Raw genomic sequence first — 18430 nt, forward strand, 5'->3', positions numbered from 1 at the left:
TATTGACTGTAGTTATAGTGAGTGTATGATGTATTAACTGTAGTTATAGTGAGTGTATGATGTATTGACTGTAGTTATAGTGAGTGTATGATGTATTGACTGTAGTTATAGTGAGTGTATGATGTATTGACTGTAGTTATAGTGAGTGTATGATGTATTGACTGTAGTTATAGTGAGTGTATGATGTATTGATTGTAGTTATAGTGAGTGTATGATGCATTAACTGTAGTTATAGTGAGTGTATGGTGTATTAGCTGTAGTGGACAACGACCGTCAGTGTTGTGTAAGGAACAAGTCTCATTCAAGAGGTGATGTAAGAGCTGCAGTCTCTCGCCTCAACATTGTTAACATTGTTTAAACACGAATATAAAAACCTTGACGAGTCGGTAAAGATTTATTTATGTATACAATAAAAAGAATGTATCAATGACGAATTGTGTATCTTGCTCTTTGATGTATACTGTAACGTGAAATGGAAGAAGCTATTTTGTATTTACTATTTAACTGAGGAAATAAATTACAAAATAAAAATAAAACTCATAGTATTTGGAGCTTTAAAATTATGAGGTGATTGAATCCATATTTTTTATAAGGTTTTTAGGTTTAATTGGGAGATTATCCACATCTATTGTAAGTTATATATATATTTGTATCTCCACCTTCTGACCTGGCTACCTCACCCAGAAATACGAGAGGTGGTGGCAGCAACAAGCTTTAGTAACCCCAGAGAGAGAGAGAGAGAGAGAGAGAGAGAGAGAGAGAGAGAGAGAGAGAGATTCGTTGTTGCAGCATACTGGCGTCTCGTTCCTCACCTAAGGACCTCAAAGAACTCATCGAACTATCTTAGCACAGTCGGTCACCATGTAAACATTGAAACAAAAATATATGACTAAACACAATAAAGGGTTGGTAATAAAACACACTGTTGACTCACCAGCTTATTAGTGGTAACTGATAATAATCTAGATAAACATTACACTGTCTCTCAACAGTTATTAAAATACAATAATAAAGCGTGTAATTATCTGGTTATCTTGTGTCTCTATCAGTGGCTACATCACCTCACCTTCAACATATAACAGGATCATTAACACTTAATTTCTATATATAATTTATTTATTTTTTTACTTGCGTCTGCTATTGTAATGTTTGGAGACTAATTCTCATATAGGATGTTGCTCCCTATAGTATAATGCATTACTGCGGTTCAACTACACAAGTTTTGAACCACGTATCCTAACTAAGTACATACACTAGAAAAAAATATTACAAATATACATGTAGAGTCAGTCAAAGAACTTTCTATGTAAAATTGTGTTGAAAAAATATGATACAACAGACGAAGGATTTTGACAACCCCATCGGGATAACAGGAATCGCAGTGTTCATTCTGAAATTCGTCGATCACCCTCAGTACAGATAGTTTTTTGAGTGACTGTAGAGTATATATATATATATATATATATATATATATTTATCATTGTTATTGGTATAATCAAGGTATTATTAACATATATATCTGTCAAATATGAGACATTCGATGCCGGGGTAAAACATCATAACAAAAAGTTATCTTCTAAGTTGTGTGAAATCTTAAATTTGTCTTTTTCTCGTTTATAATAATTTGTAGAGTTTGGTTGATCAATCTTTTGCAATTCTGACATCTTTAACTGTTCTGCTGGCTAGTCAGTGTGTGGAGGTGACCTTGGAACACCATTCTTCTCTTAAACATAAATATGATGGTCAAAAGTTGTTGTTGCCACAGTATAAAAAACCTCAAAACCTGACTAATGATTCTTTATGATGTGGAAAATTTGTGTTACATCCAGCGTGAACGTCAGGAACACCGAGTGAACGACAGGAACACCGAGTGAACGACAGGAACACCGAGTGAACGTCAGGAACACCGAGTGAAGGTCAGGAACACCGAGTGAACGTAAGGAACACCGAGTGAACGTAAGGAACACCGAGTGAACGTAAGGAACACCGAGTGAACGTAAGGAACACCGCGTGAACGTAAGGAACACCGAGTGAACGTCAGGAACACCGAGCTAAACGTTATGAACACCGAGTAAACGACAGGAACACCGAGTGAACGTCAGAAACACCGAGTGAACGTCAGAAACACCGAGTGAACGACAGGAACACCGAGTGAACGTCAGAAACACCGAGTGAACGCCAGGAACACCGAGTGAACATCAGAAACACCGAGTGAACGCCAGGAACACCCAGTCCTTGGGGTTACATGGCCAGTAGAGGTGGCACCTGAATCTCTGGTATCAAAGGTTTACTCATATTTAGGAAATTATTGAAGTCCTTTAAATATTGCTCACTGTTATGGAAGTTTCTTGATAGCTCCTCACTGATGTTATTCTGTATTTTGAAATGAAGAGTTAATTAACGGGCTAAGATTCACTTGACTAGAACTAATATCCAGTTGTGAGCGACTTGTTAGTGGTGGCTTGGAATTATCCGGTGACAGAAGAGTGACCGTCTGGACTACTGTGGTATTGTTATCTAAATGTACTGGACTATTGCTTACAGGTAAAGGGGTGAAATTCCCTGTTCCACGTAACGAAGAATTTATTAAGTTAGGCTCATTAAGTAATATTTCTTCAACTATTGTTCCGTTGGGTGATCCTGGATTTTCCATATAAGTTAAGACCCGAGCGACTAATTTTGGTGACCCTGAAACCTTGATATTTACTAATGATAAATTATTGTTGACTGATTGTTCTAGATAAGAGAGTATGGGAGAGTGTTTGACTTTACCAGGTAGGTCAGTCAGGGTAATATTTAGCAGTTCTGAACCTCCAGGGACTTTGATACCGAGAATATTTGAAATATTTATATTATAAGGTTCTGAAAAGCCTAAAGACTCGAAGGTATTAGAGTTTAACAAAGAATCGAATTTTGAAATGTTGGATGGTAGTGATTCTAAAAGTCGGTTCATTGATTCCGTGGAGTTCTTGTAGAGCTTGTCAATATAACCGGAGAACTGTTGGTCACCAGGAAGATGGGGTGATGATAAACTTGAAATCATAGAAAGTGGGAGATAATTTTCATTTGCCTTTTGTAAAGTAGGGTTTCTTTCATGTGGCTCTTGAAAATTAAGACTTCTTTCATCTGGCTCCTGTAAAGTAAGGTTCCTGACATCTGGTTCTTGCAAAGTAAGATTTTTTTTATCTGACTCTTGAAATGTAATGTTTTTTTCACAGGGCTCTAAGGTATTTGAGTTTATCAAAGAATTTAATTTTAAAAAGTTGGATGACAGTAATTCTAAATATTGTTTCACTGATGCCGAGGAATTCTTGTAGAGCTTTTCAAGATAACCGGAGAACGGTCGATCACCAGGAAAAGAGGATGATGGAAAGTGAAAATTGAGAGAACCAGTTAGATTTCTTTCATTTGTCTCTTGTAAAGTATCGTTTCTTTCATTTGTCTCTTGTAAAGTAACGTTTCTTTCATTTGTCTCTTGTAAAGTAACGTTTCTTTCATTTGTCTCTTGTAACACTGAGTTGTTTTGAGCACCAGAAGCTGCCATCACCAAGCCACCGACGGCCACCAACTGCATCAACAGAAACTGCAAAAATAACAAGAATGACTGATAGTAACTTTATCACACTACTTAGCACCATGACTGCATCTTATATCCAACAATATAATAAACTAATTCTAATTTTAAAACATCTCGAAATTGTAACAGAACGTAACTAACAAAGTCATCTGGTTGACTCGTGTCTGAGGGCTAGTGACTATGGCTCTCCACTACAAATGTCTGGCTGTTTGTCTTCAGGTTTAATGATCAACTGGGAGCCACACAAGTCACTCATGTCTCATATCATCCTTTTAACGTCAATAAGTCAAACAGTAGGAAATTGACGGTCATTTTAATTCAATAAATTTGAGAGATAATAAACACAATCGTCTTGGAATCTTTCAATTTTGGATCCGCCAAGTAAAAAAAATATTATAAATTAACTTCCTTGCGTTAAAAATAATATATATACCCAAAATATATTCTCCAGATCTCTTTTCTTTATTTTGATGGTTATATTATAATATACTATACTATACTTCTTACCATGGTGGTGAAGGGCCCTACTACTGAGCTATGGTGGTCCGCGGCTCTGACTTAAAACAAACTAAACCCACATTACACTCTTCATTGCCTTTTATCCTAGTTTCTCGAGGTTAAGTAAAAATTGTCGTGTAAATGAAATAAAAAATTGACATGTTATGAAAACTGTTGGAATTTACGAAGGAACCATTTGATACATTTTCTAATTCTGTTAAAAATAGTGGAGAGAAAATAACTATTGTTTGAAATTTTGTGATATATAATCTGACTTAAGGACGTGGTGTTTCGTTTCCTTTTATGTCACTGTTGCTCTCATTCCTCCTCCTGTTACACTAATGTTGTTTTACTTTATGATTAAATAAATAAGGAAAAAAAGTATTGAACATAACTCCATACACCTAAACACACACACGTATACAAAAACAATATGTGTATGTTTAGTAAGTTAATGTATTGTAAACTCATTATTTCTCCAGCTACAAGACAATGTACTGGATAACATAATTAATTGAACTATAAATAATTTTATATTTAATGGTGTTAAGTAAGTCACAAAAAAAATAATCCATACAAAATTGTGTTGAAAAAATATGACACAACGGACGAAGGATTTTGACAACCCTACTGAGACAACATGAGTCACAGATAGTTTTTTTGAGTGACTGTACAACACTTACAGGGGTTATATTTCAGAAGTTCATGTCAGGATATAATGACCAGCACCTATGAATGGTTTTGTCTTTCATCTTTAGAAACAATTATGTGAGGAAAGTTTATTTTAAGTTTGCTTCTAAAATGCAGCTGGAATATACTTCCTTTGAAATAAATATAGATATGGTTTTTGCTGTTCTAACCTTTTTTGTATGTTTCAAAGATAAAAGAAAAGGTTGTATACATTTTCATCATCTTTGTTACAGTCACTTATGGACCTTGTCACTCTCCTTTGCAGTCTAAACTAAAATCCCGTTGATATCATGTAGTGTTAAAGGAAGAATTTAAACTTATTAATACATACAAGGACACATATGAGTAGCATCTTAAACCTAAAGGAAAGAAAAAGGTTAAATCTTACCCTTACAAGAGAGTAGACTCGTTTTGTCGCTTATACTGAAATCTTGGAGAGTCTCCCCTTCCCCCACCTCTCCTGAGTTAACGAGTAATGTCTCCACACCTGTACACCAAGACACACAGACAGTCTCCTTACTCAACAGGTTACAAAATTCATCGTAGAGTCAAGAACATTATGAAAGTATATGGTGGAGCGAGAATGAAATGTAAGGGGGGGGGGACCAGGATCATCGGAATGTGAGAGGGAATTATAGTTCTTGGGGAGGAAGATCGTATTCGTGATATTGGCGACTGTTATCAGCAAATTCGTGGGTTAAGTGCTCAGCTGTGCGTGTATGTGTGTAGTATACATGTCTGTGTTTATGTATCCACACTTGAGAGCAGAATACAATATACAGGATCTTTACTACTTACCAGCACCTACCGAGGCGCCGGCCATCGTCGCTCCATCAGAGGCGACTTGAGTAGCAGAACTCGTCAATGTGGTGGGATTATTCTTCTTTAGTTTACCTAAGAGTTAAAAAACAAAAATCATATTATGCATTTTCTGTATTACTTATGTATTATTTTATAATACATATTTAGTAATAATAATATTTAATAATAATAATAATAATAATAATAATAATAATAATAATAATAATGATGATGATGATGATGATGATGATGATGATGATGATGATGATGATGATGGTCCCGCCGAAGAAACTATACTCTGTCTTGTGTGTGTGTGTCAGCATAACATTAAGTGTGTGATGAAAGCTGGGAAGCGAAAAAGTAGTAAAAATAAAAGATAGTATAACTTTAGTGAAATTTGTTATCTATTTACAGGTTATATATTATTGTTTAACTTTTACTTATATATGTGTTCCTGTGGCCCCTGTTCATTCACTAAACAGCAACTGGTAAGAATTAAGAGACATACAGTTCCATATGTTAGAGTACTTCTGCTTTATGACATCACTTACTGGGCTGCCCAAACTATTCTCCAAATATTTCGGTCAACACAAATAACTCGCTTTTACTGAGTATTCTGAACGAGTATTTAGGGAATATTTGTATCGTCTACTACCGCCATCACTCCTAAAGATGTGAGGGAATTACAACAACAGCAATACTGTCTCTGCGGTACACAAGCCTCCACAAGATATATCGCTACAAATTGCTTTACTTAGTTGGTAGATGTTTTAGCCATAAATTCATACTCCAAACACATCACTCTCTCTACCAGTCACAGTTATATGATATCAATAAAGTTAATTTCTCTACCCGGACTGACGTTGAAGTGTTCTAGTAGTGATAACATTACTAGGGAGATAGAAGTATAGATGTTGTGGCACTGAGATAATAATGTAGAGCTTAATTAAAACTTACCTGGTGAGCTTAGCTGTTGGTTATAGTTACCATAAGGGATAAAGATCTTGGGTTACCATGACGGTCGGGAGGAGGCAGACGATTGTGGGTGTGTGATCTGGTTAACATAAAGGTTCATAATATTCACACCTTTGTTTTATATGATGTAAGTGTCAAGGGCGTGAGACATCTTGTGCACCAACCCAAAAGTGAACTGAGACAATTAAATATGTTAGGTGTCTGGAGGGTCACACGTAAACACTGGAGTTTGTGTCAGTTTCCTAGATTACAAAATAAATTGGTATTTTTTATTCAGACATTATGCAGGTATACTGAAAGGCAAGAACGCTCCATCTTTTTTATACACACAAGAAGGTTATGGAGAGTTTATAAACACACGATAATGCAAGTGGTTGGTATGTTTGTTTTTGTAAGTTATGTGGTGGAACTTGGCAACTATACATAACTTCTTGCCATGTGCTCCTCATATACTTTGTCATCATCACAATTCTCCTCAGACTACTTTCTCTACTTTCTCTACTTTCTCTTGCTTTAAGTATGCTATTTAAAGAGTTATTACTGTTGGTCATTACGTATGTCTAATACTCTGAGGCTTTATTCTATACTTATATAGTTCGGTCAGTTTTAATATTAACAACAAAGATGACGAGTAAAAAAAAAACACACACCCACCCACGTACTAGTGTGTGTGTGTGTGTGTGTGTGTGTGTGTGTGTGTGTGTGTGTGTGTGTGTGTGTGTGTGTGTGTGTGTGTGTGTGTGTGTGTGTGTGTGTGTGTGTGTGTGTGTGTGTGTGTGTGTGTGTGTGTGTGTGTGTGTGTGTGTGTGTGTGTGTGTGTGTGTGTGTGTGTGTGTGTGTGATGCTCCTTTTGCTTTCCTGCCGTCTCACTCCAAGAAGTTCATTCATAGTCATTTCTTATAAGTCATTCCTCGGATTTATTCTACACCCTCCTGTGACTTTGGACAACCATATCTTTACATTCTGACACTTACGAATTATCTAAGTTAAGTAGCCAGGTATCGTCTAGGTGTGGTAATGCTTGACACACACACCACGTATCTTAACCTACTGATATTTTATGTTATACTATCTCTTATAAACTTATTGACATTATTATATAATTTTTCCTTTATATTGTGTTGTGTTTGGAGACATTAATATACGAAATTTAGAACTACAGAAATTTTACTAAACTTTTCACCAGTACAGCAAAACACTTCAATGTTGGAGGAGCGAGAGAGGCCTGTGTTTGGTACCTATAGGAGGCTAAGAAAATCAAACAATATATATTATACAAGTCTTTTTATTACCATTTTCTGATTTTTGGTTTAGACATATTACAGCCTTTCTTGCTTTGGTGTTTTACTCTCATAAATATTGTTGTAGTAAGAGTGGGAAGGTTTATATTTCTGGTTTATTTACATTAGATTGATATTGAGAGTTTTTTTAACCTTTGACTCATCTAATGGCTTTTTTATTATAGTTTTCGTACTTGTTAATATGTATTTTTCCATTTATTTTACATATTTTAAGGATTAATAAACTCAACAGACTACATTTCTTGATATTTAATTGATGAAAATGTGTGAATAATCATGCCATAACATATATCAAACCTAACTTATATATTATCTTCTGGAATTATATATTATCTTCATTTCGTCGTGTTTAATTCCTTGATATTTTAGTCAATATGTTTACAGCTCTGAGATGGACTGTGTGTGACCCGGTGCAACAGTCTGCGATAATTTTCTCTGACAAGGCGTGCTTTAATATTCTAATGACATTTTAGAGTTTTCCAAGTTCACTTTTTCACTTTGTTTTGATGTTGGTGTAGAAGATACTATTTCTAATTGTTCATATTGCTCCATTGACACTGAGGTACACATATTCACAGATTTCAGTTCTAGGTGGATATGAGTTACTTGAACCATCTGCGGTGTGTAACCTGGATGATGGTTGTGTGTGTATGAAGATTCAGGAAATTCTGTTGTCAGATCATGTTGCTGTTTCTGGCTTGGCTCTTGTTGTGATATATCATGGTGCTTATATACCATGATATATCAACGGCCCAAAGGGAGGATAATGTGGTCTATTTAGTGTTGGATATGCTATTGGCGGTAGAGCATGGATGAATTGTGCAGGATAATTATGCTTCATGATACCAGGATATTCTAATGCTGGTAGCCTGCCGTAATACTGATCTTTTATATCATGGTATTTGGATATGGGTGAGGGGAGAAATTTCAATGGGGAAGGATATCCGCTTACAGGCATATGAGGATATTTAGGTAAAGGAATAAACGGGTATTTTGACTCTGGCAGGGTAGGATATCGCACCTGTCGTAAAGAAGGATATTTTGGCTCTGGCAGCGTAGGGAATTGCAACGCTGGTAAAGGAGGATATTTCATCTCTGGCAGAAGAGAATACCTCAACGCTGGTAGAGTAGGGTATCTCAGCCCCGGCATATGAGGGTAGTGTAACGTTGGTAGGTTCAGTCTCCCCTTACTCAGTGTGGCAAAGTCCTCAGTCGCTGGTTTACGATGAGGAGACGCAGTGGACGTTGTAGGAAGGTGTTGCTTCGGCATTGGTTTCTCCGTTGGCATAGAAGGAATATCTGGTTGGGCATTATCGGGGAATCCCTGTGTTGCCAAATTAGGAATATCTGGGAATACCTGTGTTGGCAAATGAGAAATGTGTGGGAATTTCTGTGGTAGTAAATGAAAAATAGTGGGGAAATTCTGTGCTGTCAAATGAGGAATATTTGGGAATTTTTGTGTTAGTATAGAAGCAATATCTAGTTTTGAAATACCGGGGCCTAAATGTGTTGGTGTACCAGTAATATCTGCTTGTGAAATACCGGGGACTGTCTCTGTTGGTGAACCAGTAATATCTGCTTGTGAAATACCGGGGACTGTCTGTGTTGGGATACCAGTAATATCTGCTTGTGAAATACCGGGGACTGTCTCTGTTGGGGTACCAGTAATATCTGCTTGTGAAATACCGGGGACTGTCTCTGTTGGGGTACCAGTAATATCTGCTTGTGAAATACCGGGGACTGTCTGTGATAGTGTACCAGTAATATCTGTTTGTGAAATACCGGGGGCTGTCCCTGTTGGTGTACCAGTAATATCTGCTTGTGAAATACCAGGGCCTACTTGTGTTGGTGCACCAGTAATGTCTGCTTGTGAAAAACCGGGGACTGTCTCTGTTGGTGTACCAGTAATATCTGCTTGTGAAATACCGGGGCCTACTTGTGTTGGTGCACCAGTAATGTCTGCTTGTGAAAAACCGGGGACTGTCTCTGTTGGTGCACCAGTAATGTCTGCTTGTGAAAAACCGGGGACTGTCTCTGTTGGTGTACCAGTAATATCTGGTTGTGTAATACCGGGCTCTACCTGTGTTGGTGTACCAGTAATATCTGCTTGCAAAATACCGGGGCCTACCTGTGTTGGTGCACCAGTAAAGTCTGGTTGTGTAATACCGGGGAATGTCTCTGTTGGTGTACCAGTAATATCTACTTGTGAAATACCGGGGACTGTCTGTGTTGGTGTGCCAGTAATATCTACTTGTGAAATACCGGGGACTGTCTGTGTTGGTGTGCCAGTAATATCTACTTGTGAAATACCGGGGCCTACCTGTGTTGGTGTACCAGTAATCCCTGCTTGTAAAATACCGGGGACTGTGCATTCACAGGTACCAGTAATATCTGCTTGTGAAATACCGGGACTGTCTTGTTGGGGTACCAGCAATATCGGCTTTCAGAAATACTGATTTGTCTCTGTTGGTGTACCAGTAATATCTGGTTCTGAAATACCGGGGCCTACCTGTGTTGGTGTACCAGTAATCCCTGCTTGTAAAATACCGGGGACTGTATCTGCTGGTGTACCAGTAATATCTGCTTGTGAAATACCGGGGACTGTCTCTGTTGGGGTACCAGCAATATCTGCTTGTGAAATACCGGGGACTGTCTCTGTTGGTGTACCAGTAATATCTACTTGTGAAATACCGGGGAATGTCTCTGTTGGTGTACCAGTAATATCTACTTGTGAAATACCGGGGACTGTCTGTGTTGGTGTGCCAGTAATATCTACTTGTGAAATACCGGGGACTGTCTCTGTTGGTATACCAGTAATATCTGGTTCTGAAATACCGGGGCCTACCTGTGTTGGTGTACCAGTAATCCCTGCTTGTAAAATACCGGGGACTGTATCTGCTGGTGTACCTGTAATATCTGGAAGTGAAATACCGGGGACTGTCTCTCTTGGTGTACTAGTAATATCTGCTTGTGAAATACCGGGGAATGTCTCTGTTGGTGTACCAGTAATATCTGGTTCTGAAATACCGGGCCCTACTGGTGTTGGTGCACCAGTAAAGTCTGGTTGTGTAATACCGGGGCCTACCTGTGTAGGTCTTCCAGTAATATCTGCTTGAGTAATACCGGGGACTGCCTGTGTTGGTGTACCAGTAATATCTCCTTGTGAAATACCGGGGACTGTGTCTGTTGGTGTACCAGTAATATCTGCTTGTGAAATACCGGGGACTGTGTCTGTTTGTGTACCAGTAATATCTGCTTGTGAAATACCGAGGACTGTGTCTGTTGGTGTACCAGTAATATCTGCTTGTGAAATACCGGGGACTGTGTCTGTTGGTGCACCAGTAATATCTGCTTGTGAAATACCGGGGACTGTGTCTGTTAGTGTACCAGTAATATCTGTTTGTGAAATACCGGGGACTGTGCCTGTTGGTGTACCAGTAATATCTGCTTGTGAAATACCGGGGACTGTCTCTGTTGGCGTACCGGTAATATCTGCTTGTGAAATACCGGGGACTGTCTCTATTGGTGTACCACTAATATCTGCTTGTGAAATACCGGGGACTGTCTCTGCTGGTGTACCAGTAATATCTGCTTGTGAAATACCGGGGACTGTCTCTGTTGGCGTACCAGTAATATCTGCTTGTGAAATACCGGGGACTGTGTCTGTTGGTGTACCAGTAATATCTGCTTGTGAAATACCGGGGAATGTCTCTGTTGGTGTACCAGTAATATCTGGTTGTGAAATACCGGGGACTGTCTCTGTTGGTGTACCAGTAATATCTGCTTGTGAAATACCGGGGACTGTGTCTGGTTGGTGTACCAGTAATATCTGCTTGTGAAATACCGGGGACTGTGTCTGTGGTACCAGTAATATCTGCTTGTGAAATACCGGGGACTGTGTCTGTTGGTGTACCAGTAATATCTGCTTGTGAAATACCGGGGACTATCTCTGTTGGTGTACCAGTAATATCTGCTTGTGAAATACCGGGGACTGTCTCTGTTGGTGAACCAGTAATATCTGTTTGTGAAATACCGGGGCCTAACTGTGTTGGTGTACCAGTAATATCTGCTTGTGAAATATCAGGAACTGCCTCTGTTGGTATACCAGTAATATCTGGTTGTGAAATACCGGGGACTGTCTCTGTTGGTGTACCAGTAATATCTGCTTGTGAAATACCGGGGACTGTCTCTGTTGGTGTACCAGTAATATCCACTTGTGAAATACCGGGGACTGTCTGTGTTGGTGCACCAGTAGTGTCTGGTTGTGTAATACTGGGGAATGTCTCTGTTGGTGTACCAGTAATATCTCCTTGTAAAATACCGGGGACTGTCTGTGTTGGTGCACCAGTAGTGTCTGGTTGTGTAATACTGGGGAATGTCTCTGTTGGTGTACCAGTAATATCTCCTTGTGAAATATCAGGAACTGCCTCTGTTGGTATACCAGTAATATCTGGTTGTGAAATACCGGGGACTGTCTCTGTTGGTATACCAGTAATATCTGGTTGTGAAATACCGGGGACTGTCTCTGTTGGTGTACCAGTAATATCTACTTGTGAAATACCGGGGACTGTCTGTGTTGGTGCACCAGTAACCAGTCTGTCTGTGTTGGTGCACCAGTAGTGTCTGGTGTGTAATACTGGGGACTGTCTCTGTTGGTGTACCAGTAATATCTCCTTGTGAAATACCGGGGACTGTCTCTGTTAGTGTACCAGTAATATCTCCTTGTGAAATACCGGGGCCCACCAGTGTTGGTTTACCAGTAAGATCCACTTGTGAAATACCGGGGACTGTCTGTGTTGGTACACCAGTAATGTCTGGTTGTGTAATACTGGGGACTGTCTCTGTTGGTGTACCAGTAATATCTTCTTGTGAAATACCGGGGACTGTCTCTGTTAGTGTACCAGTAATATCTCCTTGTGAAATACCGGGGCCTACTAGTGTTGGTGTACCAGTAATATCTACTTGTGAAATACCGGGGACTGTCTGTGTTGGTGCACCAGTAATGTCTGGTTGTGCAATACCGGGAAATTTGTGCTTTAGTATATCAGGATAATATGGTATTTGAGTACCGGGGCCTACCTGTGTTGGTGTACCAGTAATATCTGGTTGTGTAATACCGGGGACTGTGTCTGTTGGTGTACCAGTAATATCTGGTTGTGAAATACCGGGGACTGTCTCTGTTGGTGTACCAGTAATATCTACTTGTGAAATACCGGGGACTGTCTCTGTTGGTGTTCCAGTAATATCTCCTTGTGAAATACCGGGGCCCACCAGTGTTGGTGTACCAGTAATATCCATTTGTGAAATACCGGGGACTGTCTGTGTTGGTGCACCAGTAGTGTCTGGTTGTGTAATACTGGGGACTGTCTCTGTTGGTGTACCAGTAATATCTCCTTGTGAAATACCGGGGACTGTCTCTGTTAGTGTACCAGTAATATCTCCTTGTGAAATACCGGGGCCCACCAGTGTTGGTTTACCAGTAAGATCCACTTGTGAAATACCGGGGACTGTCTGTGTTGGTACACCAGTAATGTCTGGTTGTGTAATACTGGGGACTGTCTCTGTTGGTGTACCAGTAATATCTTCTTGTGAAATACCGGGGACTGTCTCTGTTAGTGTACCAGTAATATCTCCTTGTGAAATACCGGGGCCTACTAGTGTTGGTGTACCAGTAATATCTACTTGTGAAATACCGGGGACTGTCTGTGTTGGTGCACCAGTAATGTCTGGTTGTGCAATACCGGGAAATTTGTGCTTTAGTATATCAGGATAATATGGTATTTGAGTACCGGGGCCTACCTGTGTTGGTGTACCAGTAATATCTGGTTGTGTAATACCGGGGACTGTGTCTGTTGGTGTACCAGTAATATCTGGTTGTGTAATACTGGGGACTGTCTCTGTTGGTGTACCAGTAATGTCTGGTTGTGTAATACCGGGGCCTACCTGTGTTGGTGCTACAGTAATGTCTGGTTGTGTAATACCGGGGCCTACCTGTGTTGGTGCAACAGTAATGTCTGGTTGTGTAATACCGGGGCCTACCTGTGTTGGTACACCAGTAATGTCTGATTGTGTAATACCGGGGCCTACCTGTGTTGGTGCACCAGTAATGTCTGGTTGTGTAATACCGGGGCCTACCTGTGTTGGTGCACCAGTAATGTCTGTTTGTGTAATACCGGGGACTGTGTCTGTTGGTGCACCAGTAATATCTGCTTGTGAAATACCGGGGCCTACCTGTGCCAGTGTACCAGTAATATCTGGTTCTGTACTACTGGGGACTGTCTCTGTTGGTGTACCAGTAGTGTCTGGTTGTGTAATACCGAGGCCTACCTGTGTTGGTGTACCAGTAATGTCTGGTTGTGTAATACCGGGGTCTACCAATGTTGGTGTACCAGTAATATCTGGTTCTGAAATACCGGGGCCTACCTGTGTTGGTGTACCAATAATATCTGGTTCTGTAATACCGGGGGCTGTCTGTGTTGGTGTCCCAGTAATATCTGGTTCTGAAATACCGGGGCCTACCAATGTTGGTGTACCAGTAATATCTGGTTCTGAAATACCGGGGCCTACCTGTGTTGGTGTACCAGTAATATCTGGTTCTGTAATACCGGGGGCTGTCTGTGTTGCTGTACCAGTAATATCTGGTTCTGAAATACCGGGTTCTGTCTGTGTTGGTGAACCAGTAATATCTGGTTCTGAAACACCGGGGGCTGTCTGTGCTGGTGTACCAGTACTATCTGGTTTTGAAATACCGGGGCCTACCTGAGTTGGTGTACCAAAGATATCTGGATAATATGGTATTGGAAAGTTAATCCCACCGTTAATACCACCTGGAGATATCCTCAGGTTCCCATTACCGGCGGTTTTACCTGAAGTGTTGGCTATGGTTGATTTTCCGCTCAGATATGGTTCGTCTTCTTGACCGTGTGTGCCGACCCATCCATCCATTGTAGCGGGTTCCTCTTCACTCATGGTCTTACCAGGCATTACTATGGCATCATGTACAATACCTCCTCCAGGGCTTACAGCATTACCAGGTACAATACCTCCTCCAGGGCTTATAGCATTACCAGGTACAATACCTCCTCCAGGGCTTACAGCATTACCAGGTATAATACCTGCTGCAGGGCTTACAGCATTACCAGGTACAATACCTCCTCCAGGGCTTACAGCATTACCAGGTACAATACCTCCTCCAGGGCTTACAGCATTACCAGGTACAATACCTCCTCCAGGGCTTACAGCATTACCAGGTATAATACCTGCTGCAGGGCTTACATCATTACCAGGTACAATACCTCCTCCAGGGCTTACAGCATTACCAGGTACAATACCTCCTCCAGGGCTTACAGCATTACCAGGTACAATACCTCCTCCAGGGCTTACAGCATTACCAGGTATAATACCTCCTCCAATGCTTACAGCATTACCAGGTATAATACCTCCTCCAGGGCTTACAGCATTACCAGGTACAGCATTTCCTTCACTGTCAATGGACACACCTGTGGCGCCATCTTTGCAGGCACTGGTAGCGGAGACGACGCCCGCCAGCGCCGCGAAGACCAATACTCCCTCACACACCTGCTGTACAACAACAATAATACCTTTAGTATCTTATCAATAAAGAGCACACACACACACACACACACACACCCACACACACATACATGTCTACATCCCTGACCACCGTAGGGTCAAGACCTATTCAGGCGCTGCTCCTGTGAGCAGCGGCCTCCCTTGGCCAATGTTCGGCCACATTCCCCAAGTCCCTCTCCCCGACCCATCCTCACCACCGGGATTTGAATTGGATAATATCATGGCTCACCGGCAGAACACAGAGGGTCAGTGTAAATGGTGTTAAATCTGAGTGGGGTTGTGTAACCAGTGGGGTTCCCCAGGGGTCAGTACTAGGCCCACTTTTGTTCATAATCTACATAAACGATCTAGATACTGGGATCAGCAGTGACATAAGCAAGTTTGCGGATGACACCAAAATAGGGCGGCAGATTAATTCAGGGTAGGATGCAAATTCGCTACAGGGGGATTTAAATAAACTGCAGGAGTGGTTAGAAAAATGGCAAATGAAATTCAACACCAGCAAGTGCAGCGTACTTAATATTGGAAGAACAAATACTGTCAATGTATACAGCCTTAACAACATCAACCTAGAAAAGTCGACTTGTGAAAGAGACTTAGAGGTACTTGTAAGCCCGGACCTACGGCCTAGAAAACAGTGCCAAAATGTTTGAAATAAGGCAAACAAAATTTTAGTTTTTATATCTAGAAGTGTAAGTAATAAGAGTGCAGAGGTCTTATTGCAGCTGTATCTTGCGCTAGTCAGGCCGCACCTCGATTGTGCGGTTCAGTTCTGGTGCCCTTATTATAGAATGGATATAAATTCACTGGAGTCGGTGCAGCGAAGAATGACGAAAATGATTCCGGGACTTAGAAACCTTCCATATCAAGATAGGTTAAAGAAACTAAACTTGCATTCCCTAGAAAGACGAAGAGTGCGGGGAGTTATGATAGAAGTATTTAAGTGGGTGAAAGGAATCAATAAAGGCGATATAGATAAAGTTCTTATAATATCTGGGCAGGATAGGACTCGTAGCAACGGATTTAAGTTGGATATTTTAGGTTTAGGAGGGAGATAGGAAGAAACTGGTTCGCAAATAGGGTGGTGGACGAGTGGAACAAGCCTAGCAACTTTGTAGTAAGTGCTGAAACGCTGGAAAGTTTTAAAAGGAGGCTAGATTGATTCATGGATGATAGAGTGGTAGTAACTCTCGACAGGAGCTGCCATGCACAGGCCAACCGGCCTATTGCAGACTCCTTATTTTCTTATGTTCTTATGTTCTTATATCAACATAATCAAAAGTGACAATTTCGTTTCGGAAAGAGGTGGAAGCAGTGTTGAACAGTGATGAACAGTGTTTAAGCCAGTGAATTCAGCACTAGATAGTACCAGTGAGAACCGTGACCTACCAGTGAGTTAAGCACCCCTGGGAACTGACCGCCATCTTCTGACAAGGAGGTGCTAATCCGTCCACCATGGGAACAACAGTGGGTCGGCTTCACACCTGACTTCGAAATAACACAACACCACTCAGTAGGGTGGGGTACTGTGACCACCACTCCACACCACCCGGTGTCCCCATGACCACGTGAGGTCCTTCATATCAACACCCGAGGACGAGTTACTGCACCACGTGAACACCACACCACCTGGTGTCCCCATGACCACGTGAGGTCCTTCATATCCACTCCCGGGGACGAGTTACTACACCACGTGAACACCACACCACCTGGTGTCTCCATGACCAGTCCAGGCCCGGGCCATCAACTGTAAACTATAATAATTTGTATGTTCAATCATTGTTCCTTCTTCTTTCAGAAATGAAGGCTTTTGTTAAACGACCCACCCACCCCATGTCTTTGTATGTAATAAGTCAATTTTGTCCAATGTATATTTTCAGCCTTTGGGCTGCCAACTTTTTCAATAAACCTTTAATAATAATTATTATTATTATTATTATTATTATTATTATTATTATTATTATTATTATTATTATTATTATTATTATTATTATTATTATTATTATTATTATTATTATTATTATTATTATTATTGTTATTATTATTATGTAAGTCGTCATCCCAGGTGGTTATCAGAAGTCCAATTTGTAAGACGCCCCGAGCAGATGGCAATCTTAATCTAACTTAATTTATCTAAGAACAGATCATTACTAGCATCGTTACCTATCAGTTTTATAAGATTATTGATATTTCGTAGAATGATTGCCGACTCCATGGCGCCAGACGCCCTGCGAATAACCCCAGATTTTTAAACAGGGGTTGACTTTCCCTCTGGATGTCGCCTCCTGACTGCTGAGCGAATGCATCAGTTTGCAATTTCAAATGTAAATTTGAACACCTGGGTTGTCACATGATGGTGAGTGAGACTGAGTCATAGCAGCTCCACCCTTGGCGCATGTGCCGCGAATTAGTCAGTTAGTCACTGGCTGGCATGGAGGAATAACCTATCTAAGTCTATTGTAGAGGGGTGTTAGCTCAGCAGTCTCTGTACCTAATCAGAGAATATATACGTGTACATACAGTCAGAAAACTTGTAGTTAATCCCTGCCATAAGTCACTACCCTGGGACTAACTAGTTAAGTAACAAGTGCATAAGTGAATAGACCACCATGATTCTTTAAATGAATGGGGAGTGAAGCATTCTGGGAACAGCTCGATCAGACAAAGGTAAAACTTAGACCTTAACACCCCCCCTACACACACACACACACACACAAAATATGAATTACGAGACATCAAACCCATTCTTTATTGTCTCTATGGTACTCTGAAAAGATAATCAACAGTTTAAACCAACCTGAGGCACTGATACACTTCACCGTCATTATGTCCCAGATTAATAAAGAAATATATTATAAGGGCGTCCAAGAACTGTTACACTACTGTACCGGTCACTGCTAATCTCCCCCCCCTCCCTTTGGGTCTGCCTCAGGGTCACGTAGGTAAGACATCATAACTCAATGAATGCCACAAGACACCTGACTGCTCACTTTTT

At 40.6% G+C, this 18430-nt stretch overlaps 2 protein-coding genes across 3 annotated transcripts in view; both read right to left on the reverse strand.

Annotated features, from left to right (window-relative positions):
- Positions 1–1491: 1491 nt before the first annotated feature.
- Positions 1492–5673, reverse strand: LOC121864852. 2 transcript variants are annotated; one of them, XM_042364016.1, is made up of 2 exons: positions 5564–5673; positions 1492–3583 (listed from the first exon to the last, which is right to left on the reverse strand). In XM_042364016.1, the coding sequence occupies exon 2, from the start codon at positions 3572–3574 to the stop codon at positions 2369–2371; it is 1206 nt and encodes a 401-aa protein (XP_042219950.1). In that variant the 5' UTR covers positions 3575–3583; positions 5564–5673; the 3' UTR covers positions 1492–2368. The 2 variants fall into 2 exon arrangements, with proteins under 2 accessions (XP_042219950.1, XP_042219948.1); XM_042364014.1 differs by lacking the exon at positions 5564–5673 and adding an exon at positions 5154–5273.
- Positions 5556–18430, reverse strand: part of LOC121864863 (mucin-5AC-like) — a 29380-nt gene continuing 16505 nt past the window's right edge. Inside the window, exons 7-12 of the mRNA XM_042364028.1 lie at positions 18177–18202; positions 12504–15423; positions 11687–12367; positions 10318–11601; positions 9034–10206; positions 5556–5659 (exon numbers count right to left, since the gene is read on the reverse strand). Of these exons, the coding sequence (XP_042219962.1) occupies positions 5556–5659; positions 9034–10206; positions 10318–11601; positions 11687–12367; positions 12504–15423; positions 18177–18202 (6188 nt within the window). The remainder of the gene's footprint in view (positions 5660–9033; positions 10207–10317; positions 11602–11686; positions 12368–12503; positions 15424–18176; positions 18203–18430) is intronic.

The sequence above is a fragment of the Homarus americanus genome, unplaced genomic scaffold, assembly GCF_018991925.1.
Source record: "Homarus americanus isolate GMGI-L3 unplaced genomic scaffold, GMGI_Hamer_2.0 scaffold46273, whole genome shotgun sequence".
Taxonomy (NCBI): Eukaryota; Metazoa; Arthropoda; class Malacostraca; order Decapoda; family Nephropidae; genus Homarus; species Homarus americanus.

Excerpts from the sequence above, each read along its gene's own strand:
- LOC121864852 (XM_042364016.1), bottom strand. The coding sequence starts at position 3,574 with ATGCAGTTGGTGGCCGTCGGTGGCTTGGTGATGGCAGCTTCTGGTGCT.